We start from the raw sequence: 18,725 nt of genomic DNA, 5'->3' as shown, positions 1-18,725 counted from the left end.
ATAAGGAACTATTTTTAAATAAGCAATGCATGGAAGTGGAAGAAGACAACAGGATAGGAAGGACAAGAGACCTCTTCCAGAAAATTAGAAACATTGGAGGTAAATTTCAGGCAAAAATTGGTATGATAAGAAACAAAGATGGCAGGGACCTAACAGAAGCTGAAGAGATCAAGAGAAGGTGGCGAGACTATACAGAAGATCTGTATAGGAAGGATAACAATATCGAGGATAGCTTTGACGGTGTGGTGAATGAGTTAGAACCAGACATCCTGAGGAGTGAGGTTGAATGGGCCTTAAGAAGCATTGCTAACAACAAGGCAGCAGGAGATGATGGGATCCCAGCTGAACTGTTTAAAATCTTAAAAGATGATGCTGTCAAGGTGATGCATGCCATTTGCCAGCAAATATGGAAAACACAAGAATGGCCATCAGACTGGAAAAAATCAACTTATATCCCCATACCAAAAAAGGGAAATGCGAAAGACTGCTCAAACTTCCGTACAGTGGCCCTTATCTCTCATGCCAGTAAGGTAATGCTCAAGATCCTGCAAGGAAGACTCCAGCAATACATGGAGAGAGAGTTGCCAGATGTTCAAGCTGGGTTTAGAAAAGGCAGAGGAACGAGAGACCAGATTGCCAATATCCGCTGGATAATGGAGAAAGGCAGGGAGTTTCAGAAAAGCATCTACTTCTGCTTCATTGACTATTCTAAAGCCTTTGACTGTGTGGATCATAATAAATTGTGGCAAGTTCTTGGTGGGATAGGCATACCAAGCCACCTTGTCTCTCTCCTGAGGAATCTGTACAAGGACCAAGTCGCAACAGTCAGAACTGACCATGGAACAACAGACTGGTTCAAGATTGGGAAAGGCGTACGGCAAGGCTGCATCCTCTCACCCAACCTTTTTAACTTGTATGCAGAACACATCATGCGATGTGCGGGGCTGGATGAATGCAAAGCTGGGGTGAAAATTGCTGGGAGAAACATTAACAACCTCAGATATGCAGATGACACCACTCTGATGGCCGAAAGCGAGGAGGAGCTGAGGAGCCTTCTAATCAAGGTGAAAGAAGAAAGCGCAAAAGCCGGGTTGCAGCTAAACGTCAAAAAAACCAAGATTATGGCAACAAGAATGATTGACAACTGGAAAATAGAGGGAGAAACCGTGGAGGCCGTGACAGACTTTGTATTTCTAGGTGCAAAGATTACTGCAGATGCAGACTGTAGCCAGGAAATCAGAAGACGCTTACTTCTTGGGAGGAGAGCAATGTCCAATCTCGATAAAATAGTGAAGAGTAGAGACATCAGACTGGCAACAAAGATCCGCCTAGTCAAAGCCATGGTATTCCCTGTAGTAACCTACGGATGTGAGAGCTGGACCTTAGGGAAGGCTGAGCGAAGGAAGATTGATGCTTTTGAGCTGTGGTGTTGGAGGAAAGTGCTGAGAGTGCCTTGGACCGCGAGAAGATCCAACCAGTCCATCCTCCAGGAAATAAAGCCCGACTGCTCATTGGAGGGAAGGATACTAGAGACAAAGTTGAAGTACTTTGGCCACATCATGAGGAGACAGGAAAGCCTAGAGAAGACAATTATGCTGGGGAAAGCGGAAGGCAAAAGGAAGAGGGGCCGACCAAGGGCAAGATGGATGGATGGCATCCTTGAAGTGACTGGACTGACCTTGAGGGAGCTGGGGGTGGTAACGGCCGACAGGGAGCTCTGGCGTAGGCTGGTCCATGAGGTCACGAAGAGTCGGAGACGACTGAACGAATGAACAACAAAACTTGTCAAATTATGATGAAATGGATTGACTAGAAGCATCTGCATTTCATTTAGGTATATGTCAAAGGGAGGAATATACTCAATTTCACATTCCTAACACCTTGCAGAAGCTTTCTCGTAAAGGCAATATCAATTCAACTTTCACTATATTTCCTCTCATATGCTGTTTTAAGAGATATCCTTTTATAATATAAATTAAAAGAGATTTAAAGTATGAGAGAACGTGAATGTATGACATTTTGAATTGTAAAAAATGCATAGAACGAGGCAGTCTCTTAACCTCACTGCTGTGTGTATGGCACCTGAGCATAGTTTATTTATTGTTAACCACCCTGAATCCCAATACTGGGAGAAAGAAAGAATACAAATTAAGTAAATAAATATTAAGGAAAGTAACAACCAAAAAAAATCCTTAGGGGCCAACTGTCGGTAGTGAGGGGTGACATGTATAATAAACAATAAAACTTTATTTATACACCGCTCTATCTCCCAGAGAGAACTGAAGGCGGTTTCCAAGTAACAACACCAGAACACACAGTCACAACGTAAGCAAAAATAACAATAACAACAAGCATAGAATGATCCCAATAACACATATATTAAAATAAATCCTGCCTGTGATCTTTTAAACATTCAATCATGACAATAATCAGAAAACAAAGAAAGAAAATATACCACAGTAGGCAGGTGAGCTGCAAGGATCCGATTTCAATGGAAGGATGTAATAGGCCCACAGTACAGACATCTGCACTGGTCATTTAGATTATATAAAATAACCACAATACAAATGTCTATTATATGCTGAAAAACCAAAGTTAACTTGTCTCCCAAATTTTCAAGACAAAACTTACAATGGATGACCAATCCATGGATAGGTTCACCCAGGGTTTTGGGCTTGATATTTTGATTAACATTTTTAGACTTATACATGAGTAAATAGGGTACAAAAGTAGGATTCCAGAAAAATATTGCCAGATCTCTATACTCTAAGGCTAAAGTAAATTCCCAAATTCTCAACAATTGTCTTCAGGAAGCCAAAGATTACTCAAAAGAAGAAAATGAGGCAAGTTTAGGCAGCTAGAAGCCAAGGCAAAGTAAGACAATGAAGACATGTTTTACTGATTTATGATTTTAACTTAATAAAGGTATCTTATCTATATGGCTTTTCCACTAGAAATATACACTACAACAACCTATATTGATAAGTGAATAGGAAAATGCTGACTAAAACTCCTATTTGGAAAAAAAACGCAATTGTTTTAATGATAACAATAGATGGATTCTATCGAAAGATCTAAATTTTAAAAATAGTGAAACCAAAGAACAGAGTATAATAAAATACTTTAAAACCACATTTAAGTTGTGTTAATACAAAAATAAATTATATAAAAAGAGGAATTTGAAATATCCAATATGCAAGCAGGTATTGAACAAGCAACACAGAACTTGAAATGAAAGTGAGCCAGTCAAACTGAAAAATAGATTGTAAAAAAATTAGACAATCCATTTAAACAAAGCTGTCGGAGTCAGATAGAGCCTTCACAGTGAAATCAGAATTTAGGCAAAGTCATATAGCTACGAATAATAACATGAATGCAGTTCTGACAATAGCAGACAACATAATTGTTGAAAGTAATGATTTTTAATGGTCAGGTGTAACTTGAAAAAATTGCTACATGTATTTTAGTGACTGAATTGCAGACGAACTAACTAAGGTAAGTGGTAATGGAAACTAATGTTTATGAAATTGAAAGAATGAAGAGACAAAAATATAAAGCTAAAAATTGCTATTTGATGTATACATATATAATCACCTTTTTGCTTTCTGGAAAAAACAGGGCTGCATGAAGACCCCCCTCCAGCTGCAAATTACAGAAAGTAACAGATCAAGGCACTGATCAGTGTAGGTATCAACAAGGAATTATAATTACCCTTGAGAAATTTGGCAATAGTTTTGGTCTCTATAAGGAATGCTATTTTTGAAAGTAAAACAAAACTCTTCTCTTGACAACAACCAGCAGCAAGTCTAACTACAAGATATAGGTTGCGTTTCCAACACCTAGGACAAATAAATTAGTTCAATTCCCTATCTAAATGTTCCAGTCAAAAGCAAAATTTAGCTCATTCTGTAACGTGTAAGAATTAGAGAAATAAAATCAGCTTTTTTGCAAGGTAACTTAATTTACTATTTATTCTAGTTCTTGTAGTATACAGCTAATCAGAAAATCATTAATATTAATCTGGGATATAATTTTAATTAATCTTCTGGTTAAGTATTTTTAAAAATTCTGCTGTTTGCTAGAACAGAAATGTTAACTAAGGATTATGAAAATACCCATTTCAGTTATTCCTTTTTTAAAATAAAAATATGTAACTTACCTATAAGTTCAACTATGCTATCACTGCGGTTTCTGCTGGCAACCACATCTTTGGATACACAAGCTTGTGTAATGCCACCAGCAGTTGTCAGGGCAAGCAGAAGATTAGGAGGTGGCGTTCTTAAAAGCTGTTGCAACAGTTCTAATGATCCAGTTACAACATTGTGGTCTCGGTGCTGCGTATAATGTAGACTCAATTCATAAACCTAAAAGGAATATAATGAATGAACTGAGGGACGACACTTAGAATAAGAAGCAAGAATATCTAACTGTAATGAGCACTGTTGACTGAAAAAATTTCACTGCACTCAGCTCTTCTTTCATGCAAATGACAAGCCATTTTTCCGTTCATTGCAGTCGCAAATAAATTGACGTAACTTTCAAAACGGCACAGCACTGAATGGGGAGATAGGAGCTTTTATAGAAAGCACCAATATGACAGTGCAACCAACAGAAATTTTAATATTACCAGAGTGAGGATAATTTTTGACTCACCCTCATTTAAGAAAGATTATCTTATAACATGCAACCCTGGAAGAGTCTGGTAAACACAAGGTTTACTTCTTAGGAGAAACACATAAGATTGCACTGTAAAAAAGATAAACACCTGTCATTTTCTTTCTTACCTGTACAAGCTGATTTAAAGACGGAGAAATCTCAGTTTCTTTCTGTGTCACACCAAAGCTACCTTTAAGACTTGTATCTTTCACCTGCTGCTGTAGCAAAGGTATCAGATATCTTAAGGTGAGCAATACCCCAAGAATTAAGACACTGGGATATTCATCTTCCATGGGAAATAATAAACCTATGAAGTTCAGAACAATGGTTTAAAAAGATTTTTAGAAATTAATCTTTTAACTTTTTAAAACTTAAAATAGGTATTTCCCAATATAATGTTTTCAGGTTCCAACCCACCCCCCTCCCAAAAAAAAGTATAGCCCTCTTTTACTTACTGTACGCTTGCTCAGATATTGTATTTTACCTACAATTATTTTTAGATATTAATGTTTCCCTAAACTAACAAAATATGCAAATTCAAACAACTACTTTCATAATACTTTTCTGATAAGGAAAGGAAAAATAATAATCTCAAATGGCCACAGCATTTTCAATCAATGCAATTGATGGGCCACTATATTAGCCTTGATACAATTTATTCTCCCTATGACACTATGTAACAAAATTTGAAAAAAATTATCTTCCTGGTTTGAAAATGTTATTACCTATTTAATTGTGTAATGCTTACTTTGAAAGTAGTTGTTATACTCCCAAATCTTTGTTTTTGTGGCTGCCATTTTAGCCTTCCATTGTGCCATTTTTTTACCTTTCATAGGCCATATTTAATTTTTTTGTGCAGACCACAAAAACAACGTTTTTGCATATTAATAAACTTTTTCCATGTTATGATAGAATCAGTTAGGATTATAACACAGGAACAAAAATCATGTTACATATTGTAATTTTTTACAAAGGAAATGCTTTATATAACATACTGTTTTTATTGTTTCTAACTTCCATATTTTATCAATAATATGCCCAGAGTCTATTTTACAGATGCATCTGATCAGCATCAGTTTCAATTTTAATTTAAAAATGACATAAGAAATTATTATTCCCATTCCTTATCTATCAGAACTCATCCTTCAGATGTCAGGCATACAAAACGAACAAAGAACATACGAAAAGCCATGATGGATCATATCTTAGGCCTATTTATGAAATTGTTTTGTTCAGCAATAATTAACAAGTAAATAGATTAAGTCTACAAATAGGATATGATACACAGTACCCTTCCATGCTGTTGCATAATTACACATACAACGGGCAAAAGAACAAAAAAAAAAACACTGTTTCACTGAAAGAAAATATATATCAAAATTTGTTTAGGTATAATGAAAACTATAAACTCTCATTGACTGATAAACTATGCAATTGCTATTCCCTTCATCCCCATTTACTGTTGAGAAAGATTTCCAGCTCTTTGGGTTTTACCTTCCTTCCTGCCTTTCCTCATAGCTCCATAGCAGGAAAAGAGATGGAGGAATTTGTGAAGAGTGTGTGTGCATGACTCTCATCAAGAAAGAATGTACATGCATCCCCATTAAGTAAGATAGCGTGCCTGAGAGTGAATGCCAACAGAACATTTCTATCCATTGTGAATGTGTACACACACAAGCCCACGTGTCTCTAAATTCTGTGCATATACCTCTTACATCTCTATCTCTCCCTATCCATCAAACTTTCTGTCTGACCAACTATTTTCTAATATTTAATCAAAATCTGAAACACCACCTTACCTAATAGTACATTCAGAAGCCAAGTATAAAAATACTGTGTTCTTCGCGAATGCTGGCAAATGCTCACTACCGACGCAGCTGCCGTTCGACGTATAGTAGGTGACGTGGACTTAAGGTTAGCTACAAATGCTTTCAATAAAATCTAGAGTGAAAGAAACTTTCGTTACTGTTTCATTTGTCTGCAAAGACACTGAGAACTAAGTTTTTTCAACTGTTGCTTGAACTTTACTCTGAGAAGCAACAGTGTTCCAGAGAATGGCTTTTACAACACATATTAATGTATAAATTTACTTCATGTAAAATCAAGGGAAGGTTGGGAGTAAATAAAACAAAGCTCTAATTCACCATACAGTCAGGATTTAAGAATAACTGCTAGCATTTCGGAATTTTGCTGGTTTTGCACTTTTAAAAATATATGTATTACTAGTAATAAAAAATTAACATTGCAGGCAATTAATTTATCAACTACAACAATTTTAGGGTGAAATACAAAAAACATTTCAGATAACTATACCTTAATTTCATTATCATTTGCAAAATTTCCAAAAGCTGCCATGATTTTTGGTATTGCTGCAGCCAAGGTCTCTTGTACTGATTCCTCAGATCGAGTGCTCACTCGTGTTAGACAGGGCAAAAGGTTTACAAAATAAGGTCTGCAAGCACAAAAGATATAAAATATTATTGTATAATGTGGCCAAACAAAAAAAATGTTGTATTAGATTTGTTGTATTAGACACAGGAAAGAAGATTTCTTATGGAAGATATTAAGAAAAATAGTTGTGAAAGCTTTCTCTCATCAAAGCAAGGTAAGAACTATGAAGAAGGAAACTTGTACAGAAAACTGTGGGCCCTTCCACACAGCCCTATATCCCAGAATATCAAGGCAGAAATTCCCACAATATCTGCTTTGAACTGGGTTATCTGAGTACACACTCAGTTAGTGTGGGATTTCCTGCCTTTATATTCTGGAATATAAGGCTGTGTGGAAGGGCCCTGTGACATATCATTCCTGTCTTGTCAAAACAACGAGAGTAATTCATGATTAAGGAAGCATCCTACATACCAAGTGGAAGAAAAACAACCTCTTCTTTTCTTTAGAAGATTAGTAGACCCAACCAAGATGGGTAGGTCAGAAGTAACACTAAAAATAAACCTAAAGATCCATTTTCCAAATAACATTATGAAAGATAACATCATAAAGTTGGAATGGCTCAATGGTTAAAATGATATTGTTCTCTGGAGGAAAAATGAAATCAGAATCCTGTAAATTATCAAAACATCTTATTGCAAATGGTCATTTATACCATACACTGACCATTCAATGTAGATCAAAGCTAGTTTCAAACTACTGGTCCGGCAACAAATTCCCTAAAAAGTGCATGAAAGAAAGCACTTAATGTGCATCAGTCCTATGTGGCACCATTGAGACCTCAAACTGATTCCATGATTCCCTATGTAATCATCTACATAATGAAACAATTTCCTTCAATACCAGTTTGAAAGTGCATTAAACTGCATATATGGGGCCTGAGTAAGGCAACTGGGTGGTCTCATTCAGAACTTCATTCCAAAGTTTGAGAATCTTCAAATGTACATGGAAGATAAAGGTGTTTGTCAGCTGCATAGTGACAACACCTTGGCTGAAACTTCCAAAAACCTTTCCCCAACTGTTTCATGTAAATATTAAAAAACACATGAGACAAAATATACCATAAAACAAAGGCCATGGATCAAAGCAATTTTAATTAACTTGATATATTCCAGATCTACAGAACTACCATACCAAAAGGTTAAAAAAAACAACTAAGTAACCTAACAGACCTAGAGGGCGCCAGGTTGAGGAAGCATGGAATGGAGATGTCATAGGAAATCTGTTCCTGGTGTACACAGAAGCACAAGATTCAAGTATCAGAAAGAACGCATAACTACAAAGAACTTTTATTTTGTCCTGAACTTACTGCATCTGAACTAGCCCAAAATATGAAAGTATCTACACATAATTCCTGAAAAACAATCTCACCGGCATTTCTGTGGTCGAACAAGGTGTGCGAGTTCAGCAAATCTCCAAAGAGCAGCACGCAGACTTCGAGAAGCACCATTCTAGCCAGATAGAATTGAAAAAATATGTGAATCACCCAATTTCAGTCTGCTTTTATTTTGAGAAAGAACATTTAACATGTGTTTGCATCTCTAGATCAGAACAAAATCTAGACTAGGAATTTCTATTCAGGAAATGATTTTTTTCTAACTTATGTTACGAGTTAACATATCCACTTGGAACACTGTAATAAGAGTTAACAATTCTTTTGAACAATAGTAAGTTTTACTAGATAATAGGCCAATTGAACTGACAGAATGTTATCTCCAAGAAGGCTCCCGAAATGTAGTAGGCAGCACATTATCTTTTAGGATGTAATGAAAACTAACATATTCATATTGTCATTAGGAAATGTGCCTATCTTATGAAGTTTATAGAATAGTAAATATATCTATAAATAATATATATCTATAAATAAAACTGAGATTTTATTAAAAATATAGGTGTTCAAATAAAATATGCTTTTTCTGACATCTTAAAAACCTGAATGGTCTCCCAGCACAGACCCTAACAAATTTGCAATATCATAGTGAAGGAAAATGTTCTGAAATAGGTAAAATGCTTTTCTAGACAAAGTTTTGAGCACATAAAATGTCAGTAACGGTATACTATAAGTAAACTAAGTTTTTGCAGTTGACTTATAGACTTTTATCTTTAAAAAGCCTTTTAACTCAGGCAGGCATTTAAAGAAAAAGGTTTATAAGATCAAGTCATTGAGTTCTGTGATTTTAGCTTTCAATACTTTTAAAATAAATTTTAGGGATTTTAACTGCTAATTAATAATTAATAACATTGATGTTTAATTCTATTTTAATGTATTTATATTTTTGGATTTATAATTGTATTGAAATGCTTTTAATGTGCACCACTTTTGAGTTTTCTTTGTGGAGGGAAAAAGCAGGGTATAAATTAACACAACAATAACCTCTGCCAAATTGTTGTTACATACTCTCTAGTTCACTTCAATTCGCAGCAACACTAAAAAACAACAGACTTCCAAAATATTCTGTTAATAGCTGTCCTCTTCAACTTTCATCCATGATGTGGCATTCCTTCCTTATTTTTTTTTTACATTTTCCCAGCATCATGGTTATGTCCAAAGTACAGTGGACTCAATTTAGTCATTTTAGTTTGCGATAATTCAGCTTTGATTTGATTTCAGACTTCTTTATTACAAACATTAACATAACTCAGTTTACATAGTGAATAGCATTGCTGTTTAAGCTGTCAGTAATATGAAATTCGTAGGTTGCAGTAATTTGACAGACTTGAAGGCACACACCATAGGTCTATTAATGCCCAACTATTTATCATTATTTATCACATGTTTTTATAATTGACTGCAAATTTGAACAGATTTAGAACTTCAAGCAATAAAAGTGCCTCACCTTTTTAATTTCTTTATAAAGTTCTAACTGTAACCTAGGAAGATTGGAGTCCATCAAAGCCTAGAATGAAACAAAATGGTAAAATTCAAATACCTCTTAAACATTCAAAAGCTTGCATGTTGATTTGGCATCTTGCTATCAATCTCCCAATGTAAATGATAGTTGATAGTTGAGTACATGGATGACTCCCACATCTCATTACTTCTGACACCAATGTTTTACAAAAACAAATTTCCACCTGAGCATTAAGAAAACTTCAGAATACTACAAAGGATTGTTAAATGAATGTTAAGATATATGCAGATCCCACAAACACTGAGAATGCCCATAAGGCTTCTGATCTATGAGAGTGTTGCTTCCTAGTGAACAATCAATTTCTGATGCTTAGATCTGAATACTGCTGCTACTGTTCACACAATAAAAGTATCAACAGTTTAAGAAAATCTACATATTACACCAAAAAACGACTTTCAGAAAAGCAATCAAAATAGTCTCAGTAGCTATTCAGATTTGATTTGACAATAGAGGGGGGGGGGATTAAAAACAAAGTGAAGAGGAAATGGAAGAGAGTTTTGAAGATACAGTAACTACCTGGAATAGTGCAGCCCTAAACCCGATCTCACATTTTGCTATGGGTCCCACTTGTGCACAACTTTATCAGTCATCCAGACGAGAATGCTGAATAGGTTGGATGGAACCCCAGAGCTCAAAAACTATGTACTTACAATATGCAACACAATGGTTCGAAGCATTTCATACTAAGAATAACCTTACTTCTCCCAAAGAACTTGAAATTGTTTGACTGAAAATGTACTGTTATAGAAGCCACAAATAAGACCATACAGAAGATCATATACTTTATAGCAAAAGTATGTACATAATTAACAAAGAAAAAATAAGCATCTGTAATCTAGTTCTCCTTTAGATGTCTCTTGCTATTCATTCCACAAGCAACAGATCATTGGCAAATATCCAATTTCTCTTGACTAAAAGAGAACTGATAAGCTACTATAGTACCCAACACAAGGGATCACCAAATAAATGTTAAGCACTGTAGCTCTTGTCACATTGCTTGGCCTTTCTCCCTCTATACTGGCACATTTTACAACTGGGAATGGTTATGTGTCACGAGCATGAGTCCTGCCATGTTTATTCCTCATTTGTTGTATTTGTTTATATCGACTATTTACACTGGATGATGGATGCTGTCATGCTTTAACCATGCTGGAATTTGCTTGTATTTAGGGGGGTTGCTGGAGAATGGTTCTTTCTCTCAATAGCTAGAAAGTATCTATGCCTTGTAGATCTATGGCTAGCTGCAAAGGAAAGGTAGTAACTAGCTCTAAGTCAGTTCTAGTGACAGATGTGAGGTGAGGTGATACCTGCAACATTCAGTTTATGAGCCAATGCAATGGAAGTCCAAATTTGATTTGCTTTATCACCCCTCAGATTTATGATGACTATCACTTTTATAAGTATCTGAAGGTAATTAAAATAAAGAATTAAACAACTTTTTTCCTGCTATTCTGAAACTATGACATGAACCAAAACACTGGTTCTCAAACGGTGCTCCTCCAGATATTTTGGACTTCAGCTTCCACAATTCCTAACAGCTGGTAAACTGGCTGAGATTTCTGGGGGCTGAAGTCCAAAATACATGGAGGAGCAGTTTGAGCACCAATGAACCAAAGGATTCAGATTGCAAAGGGTGAATTAGGAAGAACTTCCTAATGGTAACCTACAGCATGGTGCACAATTCCCCTTTAGAAACATTTAAACAGAGATTATACAGCCATTTTCCAGAGGTGCTTCTGCTATGGATTCTTGCATGGCAGAGGGTTGGTTTCCTTCCAACTTTGTAATTCTAATTGTTTAATTCATAAAACAATTAATATTTTTATCATGTTTTCTCCTAAATGATCTTACATCCTAAAGGATCTCACTATGTAAAAGCAGTTTGACGCATTTACATGTTTATCAGCAATTATTGATCAAAAAATTAAATAAAACTTACTTTTATTACTTTGTTTAGACATTCATCCGCAACCATTCTTACATCTGACTCCACATCATCACTGCAGAGAAGGAAAAGTTCCATAGCAATTCCCAGTAACTTCTGAAATTCTGGAGAGTTCCTTAAATAAATAAAAAATTAACACAAGTCTTACTAGTTGGATTTTGCAACACAACTATGTTTTCTGCTACCCTTGATCATTTTAAGCCAGAAAACATATTTTTTTAAAAAAAACTGAAAACTGCCCTGTCTGGGATGTTAAATGGCCTTGGGAGGACTAGAAACTATCTGAACAACAGGCAATAAAAACAGGATTATTGTCCTGAGAATATGACAGGTGCCAATTCACTTCCTCTTCCTTTTACTGAACACCTGGCTTTGGTGCTTCTAATATGAGTTGTTTAGAAACTTCTGCTTTTTATGCTAGATCTTTGAATTGTACAACAAAAAGGTAAAACTACTATCAAACGTAGGTATAAATCTCTGAAGGAAAAGTTTAACTATTGGACAAAGTTCTATTTATCCAGCCACGATTCAAACCATATATCTAGTAACAAGACACACCTATAGGGGAACCCAACATGGAACTGCTTGCTTAATTTCTCTCTTTACTTTGGTCAAGGCCAACTTTTCTATTCAAAAGTGGAAGAAGAAAATTGTGAGTCTGACATCCTTGTCCGGGTTTCATGCTGCAACTAAATGTAAAATTATGGACCCTTACTCTGTTTCAAAAGCATACTGAATTCTTAAAAGGCGGGAAACAACTTGTTTTCATATTCTCAGTCACCAAAATCAATATGTACATGAAGAGAATCCTCAAATACTTACCTCAAGGACTGAGCAACTATATTTTCACAAATTGTTAGACAATGATTGACTCGATCTTTTTTAGTTGTGGAAAGCTCTTTCTTTCTAGAATATGAGGAAGAAAATAAAGATTTCAGTTATAAAATGAAAACCTTAACTTTTAAAATAATAGTTTTTCTCCAAACCAAAAACATTACACAGTGTCCTTGGTATTCTATAGAAGGCATCCTCAACCTATGACCCTCCAGCTGTTTGGGCCACCAACTTCTAGAATTCCTGACCATTGAACAAGCTGGCTAGGACTTCTGGGATCTGGAGGGTTGCAGTTTGAGGATGTCTGTCCTATGGGATTTTGTTCCAGGACCTCCTGTGGATAACAAAATATATCAGGGATCAAATCTCATTATATACAATGATGCAATAAAATTGTTTCCCTTATATAGAGATATATAAAATGGTAAAATCAAGGCTTGCTTTCAGGATTTTTTGGGGGGGGGGGGGCTGATATTTTCATGTCAAAATCTGTAGATACAGAGGGCCTACTATACACATACAGAAATTATGTAATAATCATGCAACAGTAATGCAAAAAAATAAAATCTGTACAATTCAAAAAGTGAAGAGGCTAGACAACATCTGCACCCTTTCCCCCGCCTGCATACAAGTTTCCTGGACTAAAAATGTTAAGGCTTCTAGAAAAGCAAGGCAGTAAGCAAATTGATGCCCCAAGACCAACCTCTATTCAGTTCTTACAATTCATACTAGCAACACAACTCAAAGAGCCAGGATAATGTGTAAAACTCCAGGGAGACCAAGGTTTGGATTACTGCTCAGACTTAGACACATAGGTGGCACCAGAGGAAGATAATGGCAAAACACCTCTGGACAAGGTTATGATAGGTTCGTCATAAGACAGAAATTACTCAAAAGACACACAACAAAACACTCTTGAGTAAACAAGTTCACAATGGAGATGCTCTACTACTGAATAAGCTTCAGTAAAGATACCATGCATTAGTCATTCCCAGTTCAGGCCAAACAAACTGAAAAGCCCAAAAGCATGCGGGTGAACTAGGAGAAAAACATATTTGAACAAATAATTAGTTGTCTTTCCTTGCAACTAATCAATCATTTCCATAGAAAGAGAAATTGAATTTTATATTGACTTCCAAAGCTTACAAAGAATAGATCTACTGCTTTTTGTTTTCAACCAACTGCACTTGCACAGGCAAAGAAATCATCAGGTATCTAATAAGCTACTGAAATCTATGGACTTTGATTTTAAATGGGCATTGTAGAAAGCTAGTGTCAGAAAGCAATCAAGAGAATTTTAAAAGTCTTAAATTTCAGAAATCCACTTGCAGCCCCAACTGCAGCACCTCTCCTCTTTGGGGCAAACAGCTTTCCTCTCTTTGGCCTGCCCAAGAGAAAGGCACTGAATTCCCTGCACACACCTCTATAGTATGCAGAACCTGGCAGATTCTTGCAAAAGCCCAAAGAAATATGAGATGCCCTTTGTTCACTGCAGAAAACATAATGAAAATGGAAGATTCTTCTCTCCCCTTCAGATCAGATTTCCTTTTCCAAAAATGTGGAAGGTAAAGGATAACAGAAATTCTAACAGAAGAGGCTGGCAACAAGACAATACACTTTCCCCTGCGAGAAATGGAAAGGACTTCCCTAGAACAAGTCAAGCCCTATCCAATGAGACCCGACACCAAATTACTGGTCATTGAGGGTCCTTCCACACAGTCGTATAACTCAGAATATCAAGGCAGAGAATCCACAATATCTGCTTTGAACTGGGTTATCTGCCATATAACCCAGTTGAAAGCAGATAATGTGGGATTTTATACAGTTGTGTGGAAGAGGCCTGAAAGACTGAAGAGATTGAAAAAGTTATAGTTTTTTTGTTTTTTCTTTCTTTTTTTGGGTAGGTTATAGAGTATCCTTTGTAGATCCACTAATTATGTTTTTAAAAAAAACAGATGTGTTTGTAGAAATTATTTTTATTTTATATCACTCACAGCCCTTCCACACAGCCATAAAACACAGAATATCAAGGCAGAGAATCCACAGTATCTGCTTTGAACTGGATTGTCCAAGTCCAGTTCAATTTGGATTTCATGCAGCTGTGTGGAAGGGGCCTCGGTCTTTCAATGGCCACACTGTACTTTCTGGGCAGGACTGAAGTCAATGACAGCACTTTAATTTAAAGAAGCTTTAAAGCCCAGTCAACTTAAAAGACTGCATCTCCTTCTATGAAGCTGCATGAGCTCTGAGATCAACAGAAGTCCTTCTCCCAATCCCACCACCTTCGCAAATACAGTTGGTGGGAACAAGACAGGGCCTTTTCGGTAGTTGCTGCACGGCCCTGGAACTCCCGAAAGACATCAGAATGGTCTCCCCTTCACTAACTTTCAGGTGCCAGATAAAAACTTTTCTCTGGAATCAGGCCTTCAAGGAAGAATAATACAAGAGTGATAGGCGCCATAGTAGCATTTGAGCTGAATCTTTTTCCTGCAATACCTTTATGGACAAGTGGTATTAGAACAGATAATTACTTTGGTTTATGTTTACAGTGTTCCCTCACTACTTCGTGGTTCGCTTTCAGCGGATGCGCTGTTTTGCGGTTTTCAAAAAATATTAATTTAAAATATATATTGTGGTATTTTCGCTGTTTCGCAAGTTTTGCTGCCGCGGCCTCCAAAACACTTTTCCTCCTCAGTACTCCCTCCCTCCAGCCTTGAAGGGCCTTTCCTTCCTTTCCTTTCCTTTATTTTAAGTTTATAAAGACGTAAAATAGTGTATAACTACTAAAATAATGTATAAATATTAAAATAAATATAGTGTCCCTACATCGCGGTTTTTCACTTATTGCGGGAGGTCCTGGAATGTAACTCCCGCAATAAGTGAGGGAACACTGTATTTAGTTTTAACTATACCTAAAGTGCTGAATGTATTTTAATCTGTAACATATTCTGTTATGGTGTAACTGCTTTATTATGTTTCAGTTGTCATTTTTTTAAAAAATCTGTTTATTTTTATTATCCCAATGTACTTTGTATGTTTTATACCTAGTTGTTGGCCACTTTATTTATTTTTCAGCATTTTTACCCCGCCCTTCTCAACCCCCGAGGGGGGACTCAGAGCAGCTAACAAGGGCAGCAATTCGATGCCACAATCAATAACACAGTATAAAACCATAAATACATACAGAGTTAAAACAATAGCAGTTAATTATAACCAAATTATCATAAGTCATGAAAAAAAAATACTCAGTCCACAAACCCACTGATAGAGCCATAAAACCGTATCGTCATACGTATCGTCTTGCCAATCCATTTCCAGTCAAAGTGCTGCTTTATGTTTATTGTCCGACAGCCTGGTCCCAAAACCAAGATTTTAATTTCTTCCTGAACACCAGGAGGGATGGGGTCGATTGTATTTCATTTGGAAGCGTGTTCCACAGGCGGGCGGCTACAGCTGAGAAGGCCCAGTCTCTCATCCCCGCCAGCCGCGTTTGCGATGTTGGCAGGAGCGAGAGCAGGGCCTCCCCGGATGATCTTAAGTTATGAGGTGGGACGTAGAGGCAGATGTGTTCGGACAAGTAAGCTGGGCCGGAATCGTATAGAGCAGTGGTTCTCAACCTGGGGTCCCCAGATGTTTTTGGCCTACATCTCCCAGAAATCCCAGCCAGTTTACCAGCTGTTAGGATTTCTGGGAGTTGAAGGCCAAAAACATCTGGGGACTCCAGGTTGAGAACCACTGGTATAGAGCTTTATAGGTAAAAACCAGCACTTTGAATTGAGCTCAGAATTGGACAAGCAGCCAGTGGAGCTGACACAACAAGGGGGTGGTATGCTCCCTGTATGTAGCTCCTGTTAGGAATCTGGCTGCCGCCCGTTGGACTAACTGCAGTTTCCGAACTGTCTTCAAAGGCAGCCCCATGTAGAGTGCGTTGCAGTAATCTTTGAATCCCCAAATGGGGGAATATATTAATTAATTTATATAATTACTATAATTATAATTAATAAATAATTTTTTTAAAAAAAACCGTTACAAGGAAGCACTTGCTGAGGGGGTTTTGGTGGGCTGATCCTGCACGGCAGGAATCGAAAGTGGGTTATTGTAGGTTTTTTCGGGCTGTATGGCCATGGTCTAGAGGCATTCTCTCCTGACGTTTCGCCTGCATCTATGGCAAGCATCCTCAGAGGTAGTGAGACCTCAGTGATTCCGGCCTTGAAAGCCTTCGACAATACAAGAATCGAAAGAATTCAATTCACAAGGCTAATCCAAACATGGGACTGAAAGAGAGTGTGGCTGCTTTTGCTACCCATGATTTTAGATCGAGGTCGCTTTCTGTCATAAGCTTCCTCGAGTCCCATCTTTGGAAGAAAGGCGGGATTCCATAGGCTCCATCCCCTCAGGACAAATGCCCCGGTCTCCGGGGGAATCCCCACAGACAGGAAGACAGGCAAAGAGACAGGCCCAGCCTGGCCTCTCCCCGCCCGGACTCACGGTCTCTGAGGGGGCTCCTCGGCGGCGGAGGCGGCGGCCACTCCGGCCGAGGAAGCGGCTGAGGCGCCCGCTGGAATGGCGGCAGGGCTCTGCTGCTGCTGGAAGGAGCGGAGGGACTCGAAGGCCTTCATCAGCTTCTCCATGGTGGCCATGACTACACTCGGAGGGCTCCGAGAAGGAAGCCCACTCCTCCGGCGCCTTCCCGCTCAGGGCAGCACAGCAGGCCTCGGAACTCAGAGCAGGCAAGCGCCCTCAGCCCGCCTCCAGCGCACCGACGCCATCTTGGAAAGCTCCCGTCATTCCCCGCGGCACCGCGACGGAACGCCCCCTCGCCGTGTCCTTGTCCCCTCGCCACTTCCGGGCTTCCCCTTGAAAGGCAGGCCAAACGCCAATCAGCGCCAAGTAGAGGAGGATACGCTCCGCCTCCTGGCCAGCTGTATGGAAGGGGCCTCAGATAACCCAGTTCAAAGCAGGTATTACAGATTAGCTGCCTTGATATTCTGAGGGCCCTTCCACACAGCCCTATATCCCAGGATATCAAGGCAGAAAATCCCACTATTGCGAAAGACTGCTCCAACTTCCGTACAGTGGCCCTTATTTCTCATACCAGTAAGGTAATGCTCAAGATCCTGCAAGGAAGACTCCAGCAATACATGGAGCGAGAGTTGCCAGATGTTCAAGCTGGGTTTAGAAAAGGCAGAGGAAGGAGAGACCAGATTGCCAATATCCGCTGGATAATGGAGAAAGGCAGGGAGTTTCAGAAAAACATCTACTTCTGCTTCATTGACTATTCTAAAGCCTTTAACTGTGTGGATCATAATAAACTGTGGCAAGTTCTTGGTGGGATGGGCATCCCAAGCCACCTTGTCTCTCTCCTGAGGAATCTGTACAAGGACCAAGTCGCAACAGTCAGAACTGACCACGGAACACCAGACTGGTTCCAGATTGGGAAAGGCGTACGGCAAGGCTGCATCCTCTCACCCAACCTTTTTAACTTGTATGCAGAACACATCATGCGATGTGCGGGGCTGGATGAATGCAAAGCTGGGGTGAAAATTGCTGGAAGAAACATTAACAACCTCAGAAATGCAGATGACACCACTCTAATGGCCGAAAGCGAGGAGGAGCTGAGGAGCCTTCTAATCAAGGTGAAAGAAGAAAGCGCAAAAGCCGGGTTGCAGCTAAACATCAAAAAAACCAAGATTATGGCAACAAGAATGATTGACAACTGGGAAATAGAGGGAGAAAACGTGGAGGCCGTGACAGACTTTGTATTTCTAGGTGCAAAGATTACTGCAGATGCAGACTGTGGCCAGGAAATCAGAAGACGCTTACTTCTTGGGAGGAGAGCAATTTCCAGTCTCGATAAAATAGTAAAGAGTAGAGACATCACACTGGCAACAAAGATCCGCCTAGTCAAAGCCATGGTATTCCCTGTAGTA

General features: G+C 38.2%; 1 protein-coding gene across 2 annotated transcripts in view; it reads right to left on the bottom strand.

Annotated features, from left to right (window-relative positions):
• HTT (huntingtin) overlaps positions 1–17,605 on the bottom strand; it is a 101,451-nt gene extending 83,846 nt beyond the window's left edge. Inside the window, exons 1-10 of one of the 2 annotated variants that reach the window (XM_060778022.2) lie at positions 17,284–17,605; positions 12,784–12,867; positions 11,956–12,076; positions 9,942–10,001; positions 8,476–8,555; positions 6,970–7,108; positions 6,456–6,597; positions 4,785–4,963; positions 4,160–4,364; positions 3,595–3,642 (exon numbers count right to left, since the gene is read on the bottom strand). In XM_060778022.2, coding sequence (XP_060634005.2) covers positions 3,595–3,642; positions 4,160–4,364; positions 4,785–4,963; positions 6,456–6,597; positions 6,970–7,108; positions 8,476–8,555; positions 9,942–10,001; positions 11,956–12,076; positions 12,784–12,867; positions 17,284–17,435 — 1,210 coding nt within the window. In that variant the 5' untranslated portion in view covers positions 17,436–17,605. The remainder of the gene's footprint in view (positions 1–3,594; positions 3,643–4,159; positions 4,365–4,784; positions 4,964–6,455; positions 6,598–6,969; positions 7,109–8,475; positions 8,556–9,941; positions 10,002–11,955; positions 12,077–12,783; positions 12,868–17,283) is intronic. The other variant, XM_060778023.2, reaches the window with a different exon arrangement.
• Positions 17,606–18,725: the final 1,120 nt, after the last annotated feature.

Source organism: Anolis sagrei, chromosome 5 (genome assembly GCF_037176765.1).
Source record: "Anolis sagrei isolate rAnoSag1 chromosome 5, rAnoSag1.mat, whole genome shotgun sequence".
In the NCBI taxonomy this organism is placed as follows: Eukaryota; Metazoa; Chordata; class Lepidosauria; order Squamata; family Dactyloidae; genus Anolis; species Anolis sagrei.
This window is presented reverse-complemented; position numbering and strand designations above follow the sequence as displayed.